General features: G+C 39.0%; 1 protein-coding gene across 1 annotated transcript in view; it reads left to right on the top strand.

Annotated features, from left to right (window-relative positions):
• The window catches only part of LOC309663224 (cytochrome c 2), a 38507-nt gene extending 19511 nt beyond the window's left edge, over nt 1-18996 (top strand). The window contains exon 2 of the mRNA XM_082466847.1: nt 5244-18996. Coding sequence (XP_082322973.1) covers nt 5244-5392 — 149 coding nt within the window. The 3' untranslated portion in view covers nt 5393-18996. The remainder of the gene's footprint in view (nt 1-5243) is intronic.
• The last annotated feature ends 560 nt before the right edge of the window (nt 18997-19556 follow it).

Here is a 19556-nt window from a genome sequence, read left to right as displayed (position 1 = left end):
CTTGTGTTTCCTCCCTAGAAAAGTTCGTTTAGCATTTGTTGTAAAGCTGGTTTGGTGGTGCTGAATTCTCTTAGCTTTTGCTTGTCTGTAAAGTTTTTAATTTCTTTGTCGAGTCTGAATGAGATCTTTGCTGGGTAGAGTAATCTTGGTTGTAGGTTTTCCCCTTTCATCACTTTCATTATGTCCTGCCACTTCCTTCTGGCTTGCAGAGTTTCTGCTGAAAGTTCAGCTGTTAACCTTATGTGGAGTCCCTTGTATGTTATTTGTTGTTTTTCCCTTGCTGCTTTTAATATGTTTTCTTTGTGTTTAATTTTTGATAGTTTGATTAATATGTGTCTTGGTGTGTTTCTCCTTGGATTTATCCTGTATGGGAGTCTCTGTGCTTCCTGGACTTGATTATTTCCCTTCTCATATTTGGGAAGTTTTCAAGTATAATCTCTTCAAATATTTTCTCAGTCCCTTTCTTTCTCTATTCTTCTTCTGGGACCCCTATAATTCGAATGTTGTTGCATTTAATGTTGTCCTAGAGGTCTCTGAGACTGTCTCAATTCTTTTCATTCTTTTTTTCTTTATTCTGCTCTGCGGTAGTTATTTGCACTATTTTATCTTTCAAGTCACTTATCTGTTCTTCTTCCTCAGTTATCCTGCTATTGATTCCTTCTAGAGAATTTTTAATTTCATTTATTGTGTTGTTCATCATTGTTTGTTTGCTCTTTTGTTCTTCTAGGTCCTTGTTAAACGTTTCTTATATTTTCTCCGTTCTATTTCCAAGATTTTGGATCATCTTTACTATCATTATTCTGAAATCTTTTTCAAGTAAACTTCCTATTTCCTCTTCATTTGTTTGGTCTGGTGGGTTTTTACCTTGCTCCTTCATCTGCTGTGTATTTCTCTGTGTTCTCATTTTGCTTAACTTACTGTGTTTGGGGTCTCCTTTTTGCAGGCTGCAGGTTCATAGTTCCTCTTGTTTTTGGTGTTTGCCCCCAGTGGGTAAGCTTGGTTCAGTGGGTTGTGTAGGCTTCCTGGTGGAGGGGACTGGTGCCTGTGTTCTGGTGGATGAGGCTGGATCCTGTCTTTTTGGTGGGCAGGACCATGTCCGGTGGTGTGTTTTGGGGTGTCTGTGACCTTATTATGATTTTAGGCAGCCTCTCTGCTAATGGGTGGGGTTGTGTTTCTGTCTTGCTAGTTGTTTGGCATAGGGTGTCCAGCACTGTAGCTTGCTGGTTGTTGAGTGGAGCTGGGTCTTAGCATTGGGTTGGAGATCTCTGGGTGAGCTTTGGCCGTTTGCTATTACACAGGGTTGGGAGGTCTCTGGTGGACCAATGTCCTGAACTCAGCTCTCCCACCTCAGAGGCTCAGGCCTGACACCTGGCCAGAGCACCAAGACCTTGTCAGCCACACGACTCAGAAGAAAAGGGAGAAAAAGAAAGAAAGAAATAAAGAAAAAAAGAAATAAAAATAATAAAATAAAGTTATTAAAATAAAAAATATTTTTAAAAAATTTTAAAAATAATAAAAAAAAGAAAGAAGAGAGAAACCAAACCACAGAACAAACCCACCAATCATAACAAGTGCTAAAATCTATACTAAGATAAAAAACCAGACAGGCAGAACCCTAGGACAAATGGTAAAAGCAAACCTATACAGAGACAATCACGCAAAGAAGAATACAGTTACACACTCACAAAAAGAGACAAAGGAAAAAATATATATATATATATTTATAAAAACAAGAAAGGAAGAGAGCAACCAAATCAATAAACAAATCTACCAATGATAATAAGCTCTAAATACTAAATTAAGATAAACATAAAACTAGAAGCAAATTAGATGCAGAAAGCAAACCCCAAGTCTATAGTTGCTCCCAAAGTCCACCGCCTCAGTTTTGGGATGATTCCTTGTCTATTCAGGTATTCCACAGATGCAGGGTACATCAGGGTGTTTGTGGAGCTTTAATCCGCTGCTCCTGAGGCTGCTGGGAGAAATTTCCCTTTGTCTTCTTGTTCGCATAGCTCCTGGGGTTCAGCTTTGGATTTGGCCCCGCCTCTGCATGTAGGTCTCCTGAGGGCGTCTGTTCCCGCTCAGACATTATGGGGTTAAAGTAGCAGCTGATTAGGGGGTTCTGGCTCCCTCAGGCTGGGGGGAGGGAGGGGTATGGTATGCGGGGGGAGCCTGAGGCAGCAGAGGCTGGTGTGACATTGCTACAGCCTGAGGCGCGCCATGTGTTCACCTAAAGAAGTGGTCCCTGGGTCACGGGACCCTGGCAGTGGCGGGCTGCACAGGCTCCTGGGTGGGGAGGTGTGGATAGTGACCTGTGCTTGCACACAGGCTTCTTGGTGGCTGCAGCAGCAGCCTTAGCATTTCATGCCTGTCTCTGGTGTCTGTGCTGATAGCCGCGGCTCGCGCCCGTCACTGGAGCTTGTTTAGGCGGTGCTCTGAATCCCCTCTCCTTGCGCACCCTGAAACAGTGGTCTCTTGCCTCTTAGGCAGGTCCAGAGGTTTTCCTGGACTCCCTTCCAGCTAGCCGTGGTGCACTATCTTCCTTCAGGCTGTGTTCTCACAGCCAACCCCAGTCCTCTCCCTGGGATCTGACCTCCGAAGCCCGAGCCTCAGCTCCCAGCCCACACCTGTCCCGGCTGGTGAGCAGACAAGACTCTCAGGCTGGTGAGTGCTGGTCAGCACTGATTCTCTGTGCGGGAATCTCTCCGCTTTGCCCTCTGCATCCCTGTTGCTGCGCTGTCCTCCGTGGCTCTGAAGCTTCCCCCCCGGCACCCGCCATCGTCTCCGCCAGTGAAGGGGCTTCCTAGTGTGTGGAAACTTTTCCTCCTTCACAGCTCTCTCCCTGAGGTGCAGGTCCCGTCCCTGTTCTTTTGTCTCTGTTTTTTCTTTTTTCTTTTGCCCTACCCAGGTGTGTGGGGAGTTTCTTGCCTTTTGGGAAGTCTGAGGTCTTCTGCCAGCGTCCAGTAGGTGTTCTGTAGGTGCTGTTCCACATGTAGGTGTATTTTTGATGTATTTGTGGGGAGGAAGGTGATCTCCACGTCTTACTCCTCCGTCATCTTAAGGGTCCCCATATTTATTTATTTTTTAAAAATAAATTTATTTATTTATTTTTTAAAATTTTATTTATTTACTTTTGGCTGCGTTGGGTCCTTGTTGTTGTGCACAGGCTTTCTCTAGTTGCACTGAGTGGGGGCTACTCTTTGTTGCAGTGCACTGGCTTCTCGTTGCAGTGGCTTCTCTTGTTGTGGAGCATGGGCTGTAGGCACAGAGGCTTCAGTAGCTGTGGCACGTGGGCTGAGTAGTTGTGTCTCACGAGCTCTAGAGCACAGGCTCAGTAGTTGTGGTGCATGGGCTTAGTTGCTCCGCGGCAGGTGGGATATTCCCGGGCTAGGGCCCGTGGCCCCTGCATTGGCAGGCGGATTCTTAACCACTGTGCCACAGGGGAGGTCCCAGTACTGTTTTTTTAGATTCCATATATGTGCTTTAGCATACGGTATTTGTTTTTCTCTTTCTGACTTACTTCACTCTGTATGACAGACTCTAGGTCCATCCACCTCATTACAAATAATAAAAACCTTTTCTGAATCCATGGGAATGTGCTTCTGATTTTTTCTGCTTAGTGTATATAATTTCTTTTGTGTATATTTCATTCAACTTTTTTTTTTTTTTTAAGTCAATGGGTTTTTTTGGTTTTTTTAAAATTAATTAATTAATTTATTTATGGCTGTGTTGGGTCTTCGTTTCTGTGCGAGGGCTTTCTCTAGTTGTGGCAGGCGGGGGCCACTCTTCATTGCGGTGCGCGGGCCTCTCACTATCGCGGCCTCTCTTGTTGCAGAGCACAGGCTCCAGACGTGCAGGCTCAGTAATTGTGGCTCACGGGCCCAGTTGCTCCACGGCATGTGGGATTCTCCCAGACCAGGGCTCGAACCCACGTCCCCTGCATCGGCAGGCAGATTCTCAACTGCTGCGCCACCAGGGAAGCCCCTTAACTTTTTTTTATATTCCTTTCTGCTGTGTGTGTGTATGTTGTGTGTGTGTGTTTTCAGTACTCTTTCATGGTGATTCCTTTCTGATTACTACTCATCTTTTGATTAGGACAATTTTTCCTTGATTGGTTATTTGCAGAAGGACAGTAAGAGTGAGGGTCTGAGTGTTCCAGTTGGTTATAAGATCTTCCTCAGCCACAGTTACGTGTTAGAGCTACATGTATGTGTGTATGTTTGCTGCGGGGTTATTTGGGGCTCGTCAGCTGACAAAGGCAGGCAGCTCCAGGGTTATACAACACCTCAAGTTTCTCTTTTATCCTATAACAAGGTAGAATCTTTCTTTTAAAGATGTGTTTTCTTCTTTACTCCTGGCTCCCCTGGCCCTCCATGGTATCAAATTGAATTTAGGGAGACTTTCGCAGCCAGCCAATATGTACTCTACTCTTTTTGGGCCAAACAGAGGGTTATGACTCTGCACCTCAGGATTTGTCACCTATTTTGGAGAACTTTTCTCTTCTTTCAAAATTAGTGAAAAGTGTCCTCTCACTCTGTCCAGGTCTTATGTCCTTGATAGTCTTCTAATTGTATCAAGTTTGGTGGTAGTGGCACTCACTCATAAATTTTATTGAAAGTGGAACTAGCATTTCTGTTTCTCTTTGTTCATGTTCTTTTCAACTGGCTTTAGAAAGGAAAAACGTTAGATGCAACCTCTCTCTCTCTCGTTGTAAAACTGGATTCCTGAAATCATAGGTTTTTGACAGAGATCCTGACAGAGGCAGCTTGGTGTGATTGGGAAAAAGACAAACAAAAAAACATGGAAATATAAGTTACTAGTCACCAGTTCTTTACTCTATGTAGCCTTGTCATCTTAGGGTAAGTTATTATCCTCTCTTTGGGTCATCATTTACTCATCTGCAAAATGAGGATTTGGGTTAATTGATCTCTAAGATAGAAGGAATTCTCTGTGATTCTAGGAGGATGGCATACTGCTTAGGCCCAACATGTCTGGGTTGGTAGTTCATTGGTGTACCTTAGATAATCTTAAACAGCCTTGGATTTCTACGAAGAAGCCCAAGAGTAGATCACCGAAGACTAATTTTGGAATTTTCTTGTAGGTCAGAAACTAAGTATTCTCAGTTGTAATAACCTTCCTACTGAGTCCAAGAGTAATCTTTTGTTCACAAATGTGGGTCACATCAGAAAGTAAACCTTACAAATGTAACTTCACAAACTTAAAACTTATTTTCACCTTCATAGGTGTTATCTGGGGAGAGGAGACTCTGATGGAATATTTGGAGAACCCAAAGAAATATATCCCTGGAACTAAAATGGTCTTTGCTGGTCTTAAAAAGAAGAGTGAGAGAGAAGATCTTATTGAGTATTTGAAACAGGCAACATCTTCATGAAATGCTCTTACAACTTAAAAATTATTAGCTATAAGCCAAATTTTTCCAATTTCAAATATTGCATGTTTGAAGAAGTCATATTTGACCTTTCCTGATCAGCTTGTAGTAAGTTTAACATTTTAAAATAAAAATTGATATTTTTGATTGTGTGTAATCTACTGATCAAATGTCCTTCAGAGTCTGAGCTTGATTTTATCTGGTCGCTAAGGATGTGGACAAGGTCAGGATGGAGGAAGAGAGGGAAGGAAACTGAAACTTATTGCTCTTCAGTAGTCTCTACATGCACAAATATTTCATAGGCCTAGCAACTGCTGTTGATGATGGAGATAGCTTCCACGTACTTATTTCTCTGCAATTTAAATGTAAATATAGCAGACATTAGGTTTAATTTTTATTAAGCTGTTTGGTTATATGTTTGCCTTTTATTATAAACAATACTTAAAGTAACTTTAAGGGAAAAGAAGTAGGGAAAATGAAGTCAAGTATGTGATCTTATCTTAGGAATATTATTGGGGAAAAAAAGCCAATTGTTGAGCATGGGTGACATAAAATAAAACCTAGAGAGAAGGAGAAAAGCATGTTCCATGTTAATATGCATTTATATCACATAACATTCTTTTTCTGAATTAATCTTTTTATGATGCCCTTCTAATCCTGAGTAATATAAGGCTGGACTATAGGGAGGGATAGCAGGGACCCTGAGAGAGAAGGAGAAAGAAAAACAACCCTCACCCTAAATGTGAAAGACCTCCCACTTCACAGTAAGTGAGAATGAGGCATGGTGGGGCAGGTCCACAACAGGGCCCGTGTGGAAGGGAACAGTGGCTTTGAGATGGCCCCTGAAGTGGCTTTGAAATCCTACAAGTACTCTGTCACCCAAACGATACGGCCCCATACAAGGAGAAGCTGTTTCCTTACCGAAGAGGTGGATAATGGACTGGTCAGGGTGATATTGGGTGAGGATAAGATATTCATTATCTCATTTCCACTTCACAACAACACCTCTGTAAGGTGAAGTTTACCTTCTACAGGGAGGCTTAGAGAGATCTGGTGCCAGAACCAAAACCTAGATCTTCTACTCCAGTTCTTGGTGACTTTTCAACATATCATAGGAATATGTTAGCTAGTTAACTTATTAGCAAATGCCACTACTGAGACGATATTCCTGTCAGAAAGTTTCCAAAGTGAGGGGAATGTGGTTGAAAAAACTGTGATTTCCAGAAGGTTCCTCTAAATCATTTAAGTGCCTGGGATCACTCTTAATGCTCTGGCAAGTGGGAGAGAATGAACTCCTCCTGGAGCCCAGGGCCGGTGTTGAATAGGAGAGTGTGTCCCTGCAGGCCAAGAAGGGCCTTAGGCAAAGCTGACCTTGTGACTTTCTCCCTGGAGGAGTTCTTTGATGAGGGCAGAGACATCTGTAGGGACTCCAAGCATGTATTAAGGATGTTGCCAGTGTCAGAGCTGAGTTGGGTTTCCAGGGATGTAGAACTGGGTGACACACCCTGTGTTCTAATTTGCATGAGACATAGAGCTCTGTGAGAAAGAGCTTGAACTCAATTCAAATTTATAATTATAGTTCAGATTTATACAGTCCTGATAGATAAACTTGGTGGTACTGAGAAAAAGCCACATTGCACAGGAGCAAGAAGGCCTCCTGTTTGGAGTTTAAATACTTTTTGTCTTAGGAATAGTAGAAAGGAGATAGTGTGAGAAGAGCTGAAATGATAAAACGTAGTTGGTGGAAATGGAGAAGCATTAAGTAGATATTTTTCCATTTAAAAAATTGTTCAGCTAGTGATAAGGTGTTGAGTGTTCTTTTACATTTTATGTTTGTCTAGGTAAGAGCAAAATAAGTACCTCTTTGCTGGTAGAAATGTTTCTAATATTAGATAGGAAAAAAATTTGGAGGAAAATTTGCAAATAAATACAGTAATTAAAATTCTGTATTTTCATAGACTTTATCACTGAATGAATATATGTCGACTTTGAGAGGCTTAAATCCATCTTCGGATCAATTTACAGTACATGAAGGAACTTCCGGGCACTGTGGTAATTTGATATTGTGCCAATTTAGCTAAGTTGGAACTGTGTTTTCCAGAGCTCTCTTCTCTGTATGGTCCCGGTTAGGGCTGGTCACATGAGAAATCTGCCTGAGATTTGGAAAGCAGCAGTTAAGTGGAAGCCTATACATTTGTAAGCTCTGTGTAGGGTCCCAGGTGCAACTCATACTTGTTGTCACTACAGCAGCCTTTGGGTGGTGGGGCAGCAGCTGGGCACTCAGCGCCTCCAACTCCTACCAGATCTTTTTCAGCTTTTCTGAGTCCTAGACCAGGGGTTCAGGGTATGTGCTGCTTTGAGGGGGAAGGCTTAGGTCAGGTCATCCATATAATCAAGGTGTGAAATGGTGAGAAACAGACAACACTGGTACCAGTTTGTCCTCACACGTTTGTCCTTGCTCTCCGTAGTTTGTTCTCGGCTCTTCTTCCTGACTCCCTGCCCTGCTGACCTACAGGTTCATCACCAGATGCAGAGACAGTAACCTTCCGTAATCTTCACCAGCTCCCCTTTGTGGTCTTAGGAACTTTGATCCTTTAGCTGTCCCTTTCTGAGACGTTATTTCCTTAGCTTCTCCCCAAATTGTGTAAGGTCTAATCTCTGTAGTAATTCCCTTATTCACATCACTCATAGTGGTCCTGCTTTCCTGGTCAAACCCTAACTGATACAGGCACCATATCTGTGCAACATACTTTCTTGTGAATAACAGGACCCTCTAGGGGAATTACTCTCTGAGTGCTCTTCAAGCTAAATTTGGTGTACCTTGACAGAGCAAAGGAAAGAATAATTAACTTTACAGTGACCTAATGTTGTCAAGATATTGAAGTCTGCCAATGTCTCCTAATCTTGAATTAAAGATTCAGTAGAAATAAGGTTCATGTTAATAAGAGAACACATTCTTATTATTATGAAATCTAAAATAAAAAGTAAGTGTCCTTTTTTTTATAGCACCATTATTAGGAACCAGGAGACTTCAGTGACCAGGAAATGTTATGCTGTTTGCATACTAACAAAAAGATATTTGAAACGTATTGTAGACAGTTGGATGATTATATAAGATGTACATTTATTGCTTTTAGCATAGGCAATTTTAATATATATCTTGATAGGGATCTGGAAGAATAAAGTGTTATTTCATTTAATTAGAGTGAAAACGTGAGATCACTTAACTTGGCAATTATTTGTGTCTCGGAAGGAACAGAGAGAACTCATCAGAAAGCAGTGGAACATTGTTAGTGCCTGTGTTCTTAAAATTTTTTACACTAGTGAGTGAAGTACTTCTCAGATGTAAACCTCTAGTCAGGGGTTCTTGTGGGAAACAACATACCATTTGTTTCTCAAGACGAGTAACTTTTTGAATTGAACCCTTGTGTCCTACGAGAGGTTGTGTATAATACAGCCTGATTTTGAGAATATTTTATTGGCTTATTTTCCCTCAACATCACATTAGAATTTAGAATCAAATTTTCTTGTCTGTATTTTTCACTCAGTGATCATTGTTACCAGCTTGTGAGTTTGAAATCACAATCTCATGCAGTTCTTCATCTTGAATTCCTCATTCCCCACAGAGTTGGGCCTCATTTAAGCACAGAATACTATGGTTGTAGGGCGGCTGAGAGCAGGGAGCCACTGGAGGGGTGGGGTGTTGTACGAAGGAACAAGAGCTGATGACAGGCACTAAGAAGGCAGAGGGGGGGGAAAAAAAGAAGGCAGAGGGAAGGGTGCAGAAAGGGGCGAAATCTATAAAGTTCCTCATCTATAAAATGGGGGTTTGGGGCCAGATCGCTCATTTTCAGATACATTTTATTTACAGAACCATTTGTTTAAATGCAGTCCTCCAAAGAAAACTCAGTATTTAAAACAAAAGTACTCTGATTGGGGAAGGGTCAGACACATCCCTACTCCCCCACATCTTATTTCCCTGCCTCCTATGAGTAAAACTACTTTTGAATAAAGTATACAAGCTAGAAAACGTTTGAAAACTGTTGGTTCCCATATTCTCATTTTATAGTTGAGAGAACTGAAGTTCAGAGACTTTTCCAAAATGAAACACTTAGTCAGTGTTAACCTTCAAAACTGAGACTAGAACCTGTGTCCTGATTTCCAAATATCTGATTTTTCAACTTTTTATGTGGGGTTCTGGCTAAGTCCATACTCTTTTAATTACTGTTGTCAAATCTACATCCTCACATTTAACTTTCCTTTATAAAACTGCAACAATGATATGGAATCAGAATCTTTGAAATAAGATCTTTCTGTATTAATCCTGCCAAGAGGTTTATTTTTGGTTCATTTTCCTTTTTTGGAATAGTGTGTGAAAATCATGACTATATAAATGCTGTTTGATAATGAAAATAAGGGTGATGATTTTAAACCATTGTGTGCCTATCTGCCACAATAAGAATGTGGTCTGCTACAGTAGAAGGTTATTAATAAGTGAGCTTATACAATAAATATTTATTGTGCATGATGGCAGCTGGTCTCCAGAAATGGCGGTCAGTAAACTGGCTTGCAGGTATTCGTGCCTTTTTGTAGTCCCTTCAAACGTTGAACCTGGGCTGACCTTGATTCCTTTTAATGAATAGAATGTGGTAGAAGTGATGCTATGCCAATTCTGGTTTTAAGCCTTAAGAAGCCTGGCAGCTTCCACTTTTGTGTTTTTGGAAGATCTAAGCCGACATGTAAGAAGTCTGGCAATCCTGCTGGAAAGACCACATGGAGAAACCTTATGGTGAGTGAGAAGGCCTGAAACTGTAGAGAAAGAGAGAGAAGGAGAGGGAGAGAGATTGATTGATTTAGCTGGGAGAGAGAGTGACAGAGAGAAATCAACTGATTCAGCTGTTCCAGAGACCCACTGAGCCTGGACTTCAGCCATCTCTGTGAAGGGGCCACACAGCCTGGGCCGTTTAGTCCAGCCAAGCCCCCAGATGACTGCAGCCCAAAGATTGTTTTATGTTTATTGTTTTATGTTTAACAGTCACAGTCCTTTTTAAACACTGTCCTTTTTTAATACAACTGTCTCCAAACATCTCTTTGAATTTTGTTCTTATTGTTGATGATTCTTTGTGCTTATCAGGGTTTCATGGAGTCATATTCTTTTTCTGAGCCATTTCTCTGCCCCAAGACTGTCTTATTTGGCCTTTGTTGCACAGAGTATTGTCAAATTTCATCTGAAGTTGAGATGAGAAACAGTTGTAGCTTTCAGGGTGGCAACTCCTAGGATTTCTGGGTTCTCTATTGTCCCTTGCATCGTGCTTATAGATAGGCCTGTTCTTTTCATGAGCTCACCTTTTTTTGTAGAATCTTGTTAAATACAGCTAGGAATGACCAGAGTACACTAGTAACATTTTGTTTTGCATTCTCTTCACCCAAAGCCATAAATTTATTAGGTTTATTGCCTGCTGTTTAAGTTATTGCAGGTGAAAATTTCACCAAATATTTGATCCTTGCATAACACGGGTCACCATTTTTCTAGCTCCGAATAATAGTTTCCGTGCCACCTGCTATCTGGTGCAGAAGATAGGGCCACATAGCAGCACCCCACTTCTAGGTACCAATTTCTGTATTGGTCAACTTTGCTCCAGTAACAATATCTTAGGGGCTTGCAACAACAAAACATTTATTTCTCATTTACATGGCTTGTATCCTGTGGTCAACTGTGGCCCTACTCCAAGTGTCTTCTCATTCTGGATCATGTTAAAGGAGAAGTACCTCTATGGGACAGTCCCATTTCCCATTCTTACGGCAGAGGAAAAGATCAAGAGCCCTGGAAGAAGCTCCTGATGCTTCATAAAGCTTCTGTTTAGATGTGGCATACATCAAGTGACCAAAACAGGGTAAGTGGCCTAGCCCAGTACCAGTGAGGTGAGGGGGTATGCTCCCTCTGCAGGAGGAATGGCAAGCCATATAACAGTAGTAGGTCATCCCTTCAGAAGGAAGAAGGTAGTGAATAATGCAAGCAAAATACCATCCACCATAAACATGTATATGCATTTCTTTTGCTCATATTTTCACTTCAGACAGTCACTCTGTTGGACCCTGCCTTTTTGCTCTTTGATTTACCTGTTACCCTGATCAGTCATGCTATATATAGGTGTTAACTTTGCTCTTTTTTTAAATTAATTTTTAAATTTTATTTTTTTAAATTGGGGGTTGACATATAGTGTTATATTAATTTCAGCTGTACAACATAATGATTCAAATTTTTATATACTGCAAAATGATTACCACAGTAAGTCTAGTTAACATCCATCACCATACATAATTACAAAACTTTTATTTCTTCTTGATGAGAACTTTTAAGACATACACTCCTTAACAACTTTCAAATATGCAATACAGTATCGTTAAATATAGTCAGTCACCATGCTGCATATTATATTCTCATGATTTATTTATTTTATGACTGGAAGTTTGTACCTTTTGACCACCTTCATCCGTTTTGCCCATCCCCCATCCCCACCTCTGGCAACCACCCATCTTTCCTCTGTATCTATGAGCTTGCTGTTTTTGTTTTTTAGATCCCACATATAAGTGAGATCATTTGGTATTTGTCTCTCTCTGTCGGACTTATTTCACTTAGCATAATGCCCTCAAGGTCCATCTGTGTTGTCACAAATGGCAAGATTTCGTCCTTTTTTACAGCTGAATAATATTCCATTCTGTATATATACCATGTCTTCTTTATTCATTCATTCATCGATGGACACTTAGGTTGTTTCTATATCTTGGCTGTGGTAAATAATGCTGAAGTAAACATATGGGTACAGATATCTTCTCGAGTTAGTGGTTTTTTCCTTTGGATAAATATGCAGAAGTGGAATTGCTATGCCATGTGGTAATTCTATTTTTAATTTTTTGAGGAACCTTTATACTGTTTTCAACAGTGGCTGCACCAAATTGCATTCCCACCAACAGTACACAGGGTTCCCTTTTCTCTGCATCCTCGCCAACACTTGTTATTTCTTGTCTTTTTGATAATAGCCATTCTATCAGGTATGAGTTAATAATCTCATCATGGTGTTGAGTTGCATTGCCTTCATGATTAGTGATGATGAGCACCTTTTCATGTATCTGTTGGCCACCTGTATGTCTTCTTTGGAAAAATGTCTGAATGTTCCTGAATGTTCCTCTGCCCATTTTTTAATTGTTGCATTGTATGAGTTCTTCATATATTTTGGATATTAACCCCTTATCAGGTAGATGATTTGGAGATATTTTCTTTCATTCTGTAGATTGCATTTTCATTTTGTTGATGATTTCCTTTGCTGTCAACTGCTGCGTTCTTGTTTCTCGTTTCTCTACTTGCTTGCAGCTGCCTACTCCCATTTCAGACTTGCTCATATCTGCATTCTGGCTTGTGAAACCATCAGCCTTGCTCTAACTATCCCTGCTCTCCTACTACTTCTCCAATTCTGATACGTGAGGAAAAAAAACAAAGCCTTTGAAAATTCCAACTTTATATTAACTGTAGGCTAATGATCAAATTATTGTGCAGTTTTACTTGAAGCATGAAAAATTAGCTACCTTTGGTAGCTAGGACTAGAAGATTCTATTCTACTATTATATCTGAGAACTTCGGTAAACTACTCAATATAATTTATCATTGGAAGTTAAATTCTGATTTAGAAGAGACAGTCACTTCTCTTATAATTCTGGATAGAATAAACATGGTCTTCTCGGAGTGTTAATTTTACTTGAAGATAAAAACCTTTTTTGAATTTTTATTCTTTTGAAAGGTTTTATTCTGATGTGGAAGAATGTCTTTAATACACTGTTGAGTAAAGAAAGTAAATTTCTGATCAATGTTATAGAACGGTTCAATTTATATATAGTTTTTTTCTGTGCACATAAAAAATATGTATATATAAAGGTATCTATATAGCTATTTGTCTATTGATACATACTATACTGATAAGTGTGTTTCTAGGGAACAGGGATGGAAGACTTTTATTCTTTCCTTTATATAATCTTGTTATATTTAAATTTTTACAAGTATATATTATCCTGTCAATAAAAAGAAAAAGATAGCACAAAAGTCACTAAAATTTTGTTGCTGATGTAAAAGTAAAATCTGTGAATTCTTTTTGTGTGTCAGTAAATCTCATTTTATGAAAATTTAGAAAGAGGAACATTTCCATGCATAGTGAGTTATTGGGAAGCTTACTTTGCGTGTATTTTGGGAATGTGGAGTTAGTCGTACCGCCTGTCGGAAGGCATGGTGGCTAGTGTAGCAGAGAGCAGTAATGCTGACACTTCCTGAGAGGGCTGGTTGTGTTGATCTGCAAGACTCCTCTGAACATGTGCAAAACCAGCACAGCCAGTTCTTTTGAAAAGCAAGTGTGTCGTCTTGCTAAGCAGTGTTTATTTGTTTGTTGTTTATGTTTTCTGGCTCCTCGAATTGTTTCAATTTCCTGCCACGATTGTGCTCTTTCACATATTTAGTTCTGTTAAATTCTATCTTTCTCTATAGTGATTTTTTTTTCAGTTACCCCCAACTAGCAGAAATTATGGTTTTAAAAATAATTATTCATGTCAGCATTTATGTTCCTTAAAAATAGTGTGTTTAAAAATTGTATTTCCTTAAGGAATATGGATTGGTGGTTAAAATAGTGATAACAATAACAATAATAGAATAGCTAACATTTACTGAGAGCTTACTATTTGCCGAATACTGTTCTAAGTGCTATACATGTATGAACTCATTTCATCCTCCAGACAATCCTGTTAGGGAAGTGATTCACATTTTATAGACGTAGAACCTGAAGCATAGAGAAGTTAAGTAAGTTGCCCTACCATTCCTAGCTTGAAACTAATGAAAATATGTTAAATGGAAATTCTGACCAACCTAAAATCATTAAGGGCAGTGACAGAGATTGCCTTGTGCTCCCACAGTGGCCTTCACTGTGACCAAGATGATGATAGATAGCACCACTCCCACTTCACTAGGGAATCTGCTAAAGGAGAAGAGCCAGCCTACAAAGTACATATTTAAGACACAAGTTTGCAATTTCAGAAAAAATGACCGGGTTAGAAGCAATACAATGAAGTCACTACCACAGACAAACAAACAAACTAACAAAAAATGCTTTAAACTGCCTCCAAGGTCATTGTCAGAATATCTTTGGAGGGTAAAGTTCATTTAATAGGGAAAATTTGGAGAAGCCCAATCGAACAGATGGATGAAAGAGTGCAAGAAAAGGCAGCCAGGCTGAAAATGACACATTTTACTTTGCTCAAAAGAGTATTTGGATGAGAAACTGAAATTAACCGCATTCTTTGTCTTATTATTGTATTATGGCATTAAATTAATAATTTGGCCAATTTTTTTGTTTTTTTCTTTACTATATTTATTATGTTGATATCTGGTAAGACATTTAAATTGTTCTGTTTCTTGGTGGTAAAATAACTGGTAAAGAAATTTCCTACATTTACAAGAGTCTCATTAAGAAGCAGGTTTTGTGCTAAAAAAAAAATATACACAGTGAGAAAATCTATCAGAGGCTAAACTTCAGGGGAAATATCCAGTATCAGGTTCTATCTTGGATTGACTTTTTGCATAATGCACAAGGCTACACTCGTTATCTGTTCTTATAGCACATAACAATGATGTGATTAGAGTTTCTGGAATGGTAACTAATTATGTTAGCTGCTATTTCACATTATATCCCATATTAGGAAGATTATTTTGGCAAGAGATTCATAGTTTCTCAAAGTTCAGATTGTTTTAATTTTGATATATTTATTTGGGGGAAGGTAAATTCTAACACTAAAACATTATAAATGTTTTATGGAGAGCATATGGTATGTTGTCAAAAATGTTTATTTGAAACTTATAGATTGACCTTGTTCTCATTTATCATAATCACTCGAAAGATAAAAAATAGTTAAGAGTTGACATGTTTGCTTTTTGATATTAGTTGCTGCTGAAGTTATCTTGGGAGTAATATTTCATCTTTGAATCAAACTGTAAATAACAGATGAGACAAATGGAGACTGTCTTTTAAGTGATAAGGCATCCTTATTCTATTCTTATAGTGTTTTTCCTATAATACATGTAAAGCAATAACTGGAATGATTAATTACTTTTGATTTAGTGAATGAAGCCATGGCAATTAAGCAGAAAGGCCTCAATATTTAATATTTATTTCTATCCTTCTTCTTACATGTTAATTCCCTAAATGAAAACTGAACCATCTATTGTTGAATTTTCCTCCAGTTTTTTCCTCCTTTTGTTCTGGTATTAGTGGGCCTACACTTTCAATATTAATACTAATTATGGATTATTATTAGATATAAACAATATCATATGGCATTTAAGAATACTTCTGATTTCTTTTATAGATTTCCTTGTCTGTCCTACTCCATCAATGGTAGCTTGTATTGTCAGTTATAGTTTAATGTAAGTATCTCCCTAGCTAGACTATAAATAATGTTCTTTGAGGAAAGGGATGATCCTTTGACTATTTTATATTCTCAGTGTCTAACTCAACATTTGATTGTTTAAGATAGTTTTAGCAAAGTTACCTTTATAAAGATTCAAGGAATTTTTAAAATATTAAATTTGTGCATATTCTACTAAGTTTGAGTCTCCAAATGTAGAGAAAATATTTTGAGACTGTTAAAAAGCCAATCAATTAATTTTATCAGCGTATCATTCTTCAGCAAGATACTTTGATTATTGCTGATTTTTCTTCTGAGATAAAATACTCTCTTGATTTTAAGAAGAAGAAACCAGAATATATAAAACATTTATGGCATGATATGGAAACATATTTTTCTGTATCTTCATGGGTCATTATTGTTCACCTAGATATCTTTAAAACATTTTTAATTTACCTTCTAGGTACTTATTTTTCTTTAATACAATTATGAATGTGGGTGGGCTTGTTGCTCAGAGTGGTTTCAATTTTTTAATTGAAAAAAGGAGATAAATAAAAGAATAATAAAATGTGCTTTGATGTAAAAGTTTTTAAAATGGAGAATTAAATGCATCATGTTGGGTTAAATAAATACCAAGTATTAAATAATTTATAGCAGATATCTGACCAAAATATATGGAAGCAGGAGGACAGATCACACAGGAGGATAGAACACTGCTTCTTACTATGGAAACAGGTAAAACTTCATGTAGGATGTGACATTTCAAATGGGTCTAAATGGAACAGAGAAGTTAGAGAGGCAGGACAGGGGAGAAGGGCTTTTCAGGAGGAAGCCAAGAAGAGAGAAGGCATCTGCATGCTTGGAGACTGTGTGGTAGGGAGTAGCAGAAGATGAGAACAGAGATGGAAGATAGAGATACAATGATGAAGGATCTTATATTTGTTTCCCAGGGTTGTTATAACAAATTACCCCAAACTTGGTGGCTTAAAGCAGTAGAAATTATTCTCTGACAGTGCTGAAAGCCGGAACTCCAAAGTCAAGGAGTTGGGAAAGGTTTATTTATTTATTTATTTTTCTGGAGGCTCTGAGGGAGAATCCATCTCTCACCTCTCTCCTAGCTTGTGGTGGCTGCCAGCAATCCTTGATGTTCCTTGGCCTGTAGGTGTATCACTCCAATCTCTGCTTCTGTCTTCACATTGCCTTCTCTTCTATGTATCTCTGTTTTCTGTTCTGTATCTTATAAGGAAAACTGCCACTGGATTTAGGCCTAAGTCCAGGATGCTCTTATCCTGAGATCCTTAACTTAATTACATCTGCAAAGACCCTCTTTCTAAATAAGGTCACATTCACAGGTTCTGGGAGGACATGTCTTTTGGAAGGCTGCCATTCAACCCACTACATGTCTTTGACAAGGACTTATGTCTATAAATAGAGTTTATTTTTAAAAAAAGTTTATAAGTAAGGCTGTGCCATTATTACACTTGTTATGTGGAAGACAATACTGTTCAGTAGAGAACTGGACAGTTAATGAAGGCTTGAATTAAGGCAAGTGGGTTTGGAGAAGAGAATCTGGTTTCAAAGAGAAATTTCTAAAGTAAAATATATAGAATTGAATGACCTAAGGTGGGGAGGAGTGAGAGTGATGTTGGAGATGATAAATTTGAGGTGTCTGTGAGATATTTAGGAGCAAATTTCTTGTAGCAATTGTAAATGTGGGTTGGGGATTCAGGGGAGAGCTTGTGTGGTTGACTGTCAAATTGGTGGCTCCCAGTGAACCACAGCTGTAAGGATTCACATCCTTGTCCCTCCTCTGCAGTTAGCTTGGCTATATGATTGGCTTTGGCCAATGGGATATTAAGTATGATGCAACCTTGGTAAGCTCTTGCACATTGGGCTTATCTTCTTGAAACACTCCCCCTTGGAACCCTGATGCCACACTGTAAGGAAGGACAGGTTGTCCTTCTGGAGAGAGAAGCCATATGAAGAAGAACTGGAGGATGAGACAGTGAGAAAGGTGGAGGCCTCTGTGGCAAGAAGCCTCCTGGAGGAGAAATGAGTAACCCCAGCACTGAGGTCCTGGATGTGTATAAGAGGCCTTCTTGGAGGTTCCAGTGCATTCCAGCAGCCAGCTAAATGCAGTCATAGGAGAGATTCCTGCTAATACCAAGTGGCACAGAAGAACCACTGGTCAACCCACACAACTGTGATAAGTAAACAAACAAACAAACAAAAAACACCCCTTAGTTTTAAGCAACTAAATTTTGAGGTGGTTTGTTATGCATGTGTTATGGACTAAATGTTTGTGTCCCTGCAAAATTCATATGTTTAGGCCCTCACCTCCAATGTGATGGTACTCGGAAATGGGGCCTTTGGGAGGTAGTTAAGGTTAGGTGAGGTCTTGAGGGTGAGGCCCTGGTTTGAAGAGATTAGTGCCTTAATAAGAAGCGACAGCAGAGAGTTTTCTCTCTCTCTCTCTCTGCCATGTGAGGACACAGTGAAAAGGCAGCCATCTGCAAGCCAGGAAGAGAGCTCTCACTAGAACACAGCCATGCTAGCACCTGACCTGACCTCAGACTTTCGGCCTCCAGAACTGTGAGAAATACATTTCTGTTGTTTAAGACACCTAGTCTAGGGTATTTCGTGATGGCAGCCCAGTTAAATAAGATAGCATCTGTTGGTAGAAAACGGAATCACCTTGGAACATAATATATGGATTGGGGAGTACAAAAACAGGAGATGCAGTCATGGGAATGGACCTTAAATGAGTAATTGCAACAATTAAGGAAGGCCACAGGAGGTGGAGAAACTAGTGAGATATACTGAGAAATGATGGTTACTCACTGTTTTGAGAGAATGTAATTCAAATCCATTCAAGTAATACAGAATCAGGAAATGGTGCTGTTGAGAAAAAGTTTCACGAACAGAGCACTATCATAAAACTAGTATGAGGATTAAAATAGACATTATATTTGACAGTTGGGAGGCCATTGAATGATACTGGTGAATAAACTCTGAATCTTAGGGCTGCAGATGATCTCAGAGCAGCACTCCCAAATAGAACTTTCTAAGATATACACAGTCCAGTATGGTAGCCATTAGCCACACATGTCTATTGGGCACTTGAAGTGTGAGTAGTTTCCCAAAGAACTGAATTTATAATTTTATTTAATTTTAATTAATTAACATTTAAATTTAGTTAGCCACATGTGGCTAGTGGATACCATATGGGATAGCACAGTATTGGGAGCACTAAATCTAAGGAAGCTGAGGTTCTTGTAAGTTAAATATGAGAGCTATATTTTGTTCAAAGATAATTTGGGGAGAAATAGCTAAAAATGGTAATAGTGAGGGGAGGGAAAAAAGACAATTGATATGGAGTAAAAAAGAAAATTTAACATTAAAATATTTTAAACAAAAAGTATGCCATTGTAATTTGTTGTACATGACTATTGCTAAGAGTATAAGAGCTACTGAGGGCAACCTGTTAATTTGATTAGTGATACTAGGAATTAAGTCAGTTATACTTTGTAACACAGCTATACTTGTCCAAGTAGCGTGTAAATGCGTGCTTCAGAATTTATGTGCACAGTTTCTTCTTCTGCAGTTAAAGAAACAGACTTCATTCCCAAATGCCCAGCTGGACAGTGCTAATCTAATTTCTCCCTCCTGGTGTATATTAATCCACACAGTTACTTTATATATTTACCATTCTCTTGTGAGTTACTAT

Source organism: Balaenoptera physalus, assembly GCF_965194825.1.
Source record: "Balaenoptera physalus genome assembly, chromosome: 6".
Classification (NCBI taxonomy): domain Eukaryota; kingdom Metazoa; phylum Chordata; class Mammalia; order Artiodactyla; family Balaenopteridae; genus Balaenoptera; species Balaenoptera physalus.
The sequence above is the reverse complement of the archived record's forward strand: the minus strand, read 5'-3'. Positions and strand labels throughout refer to the sequence as shown.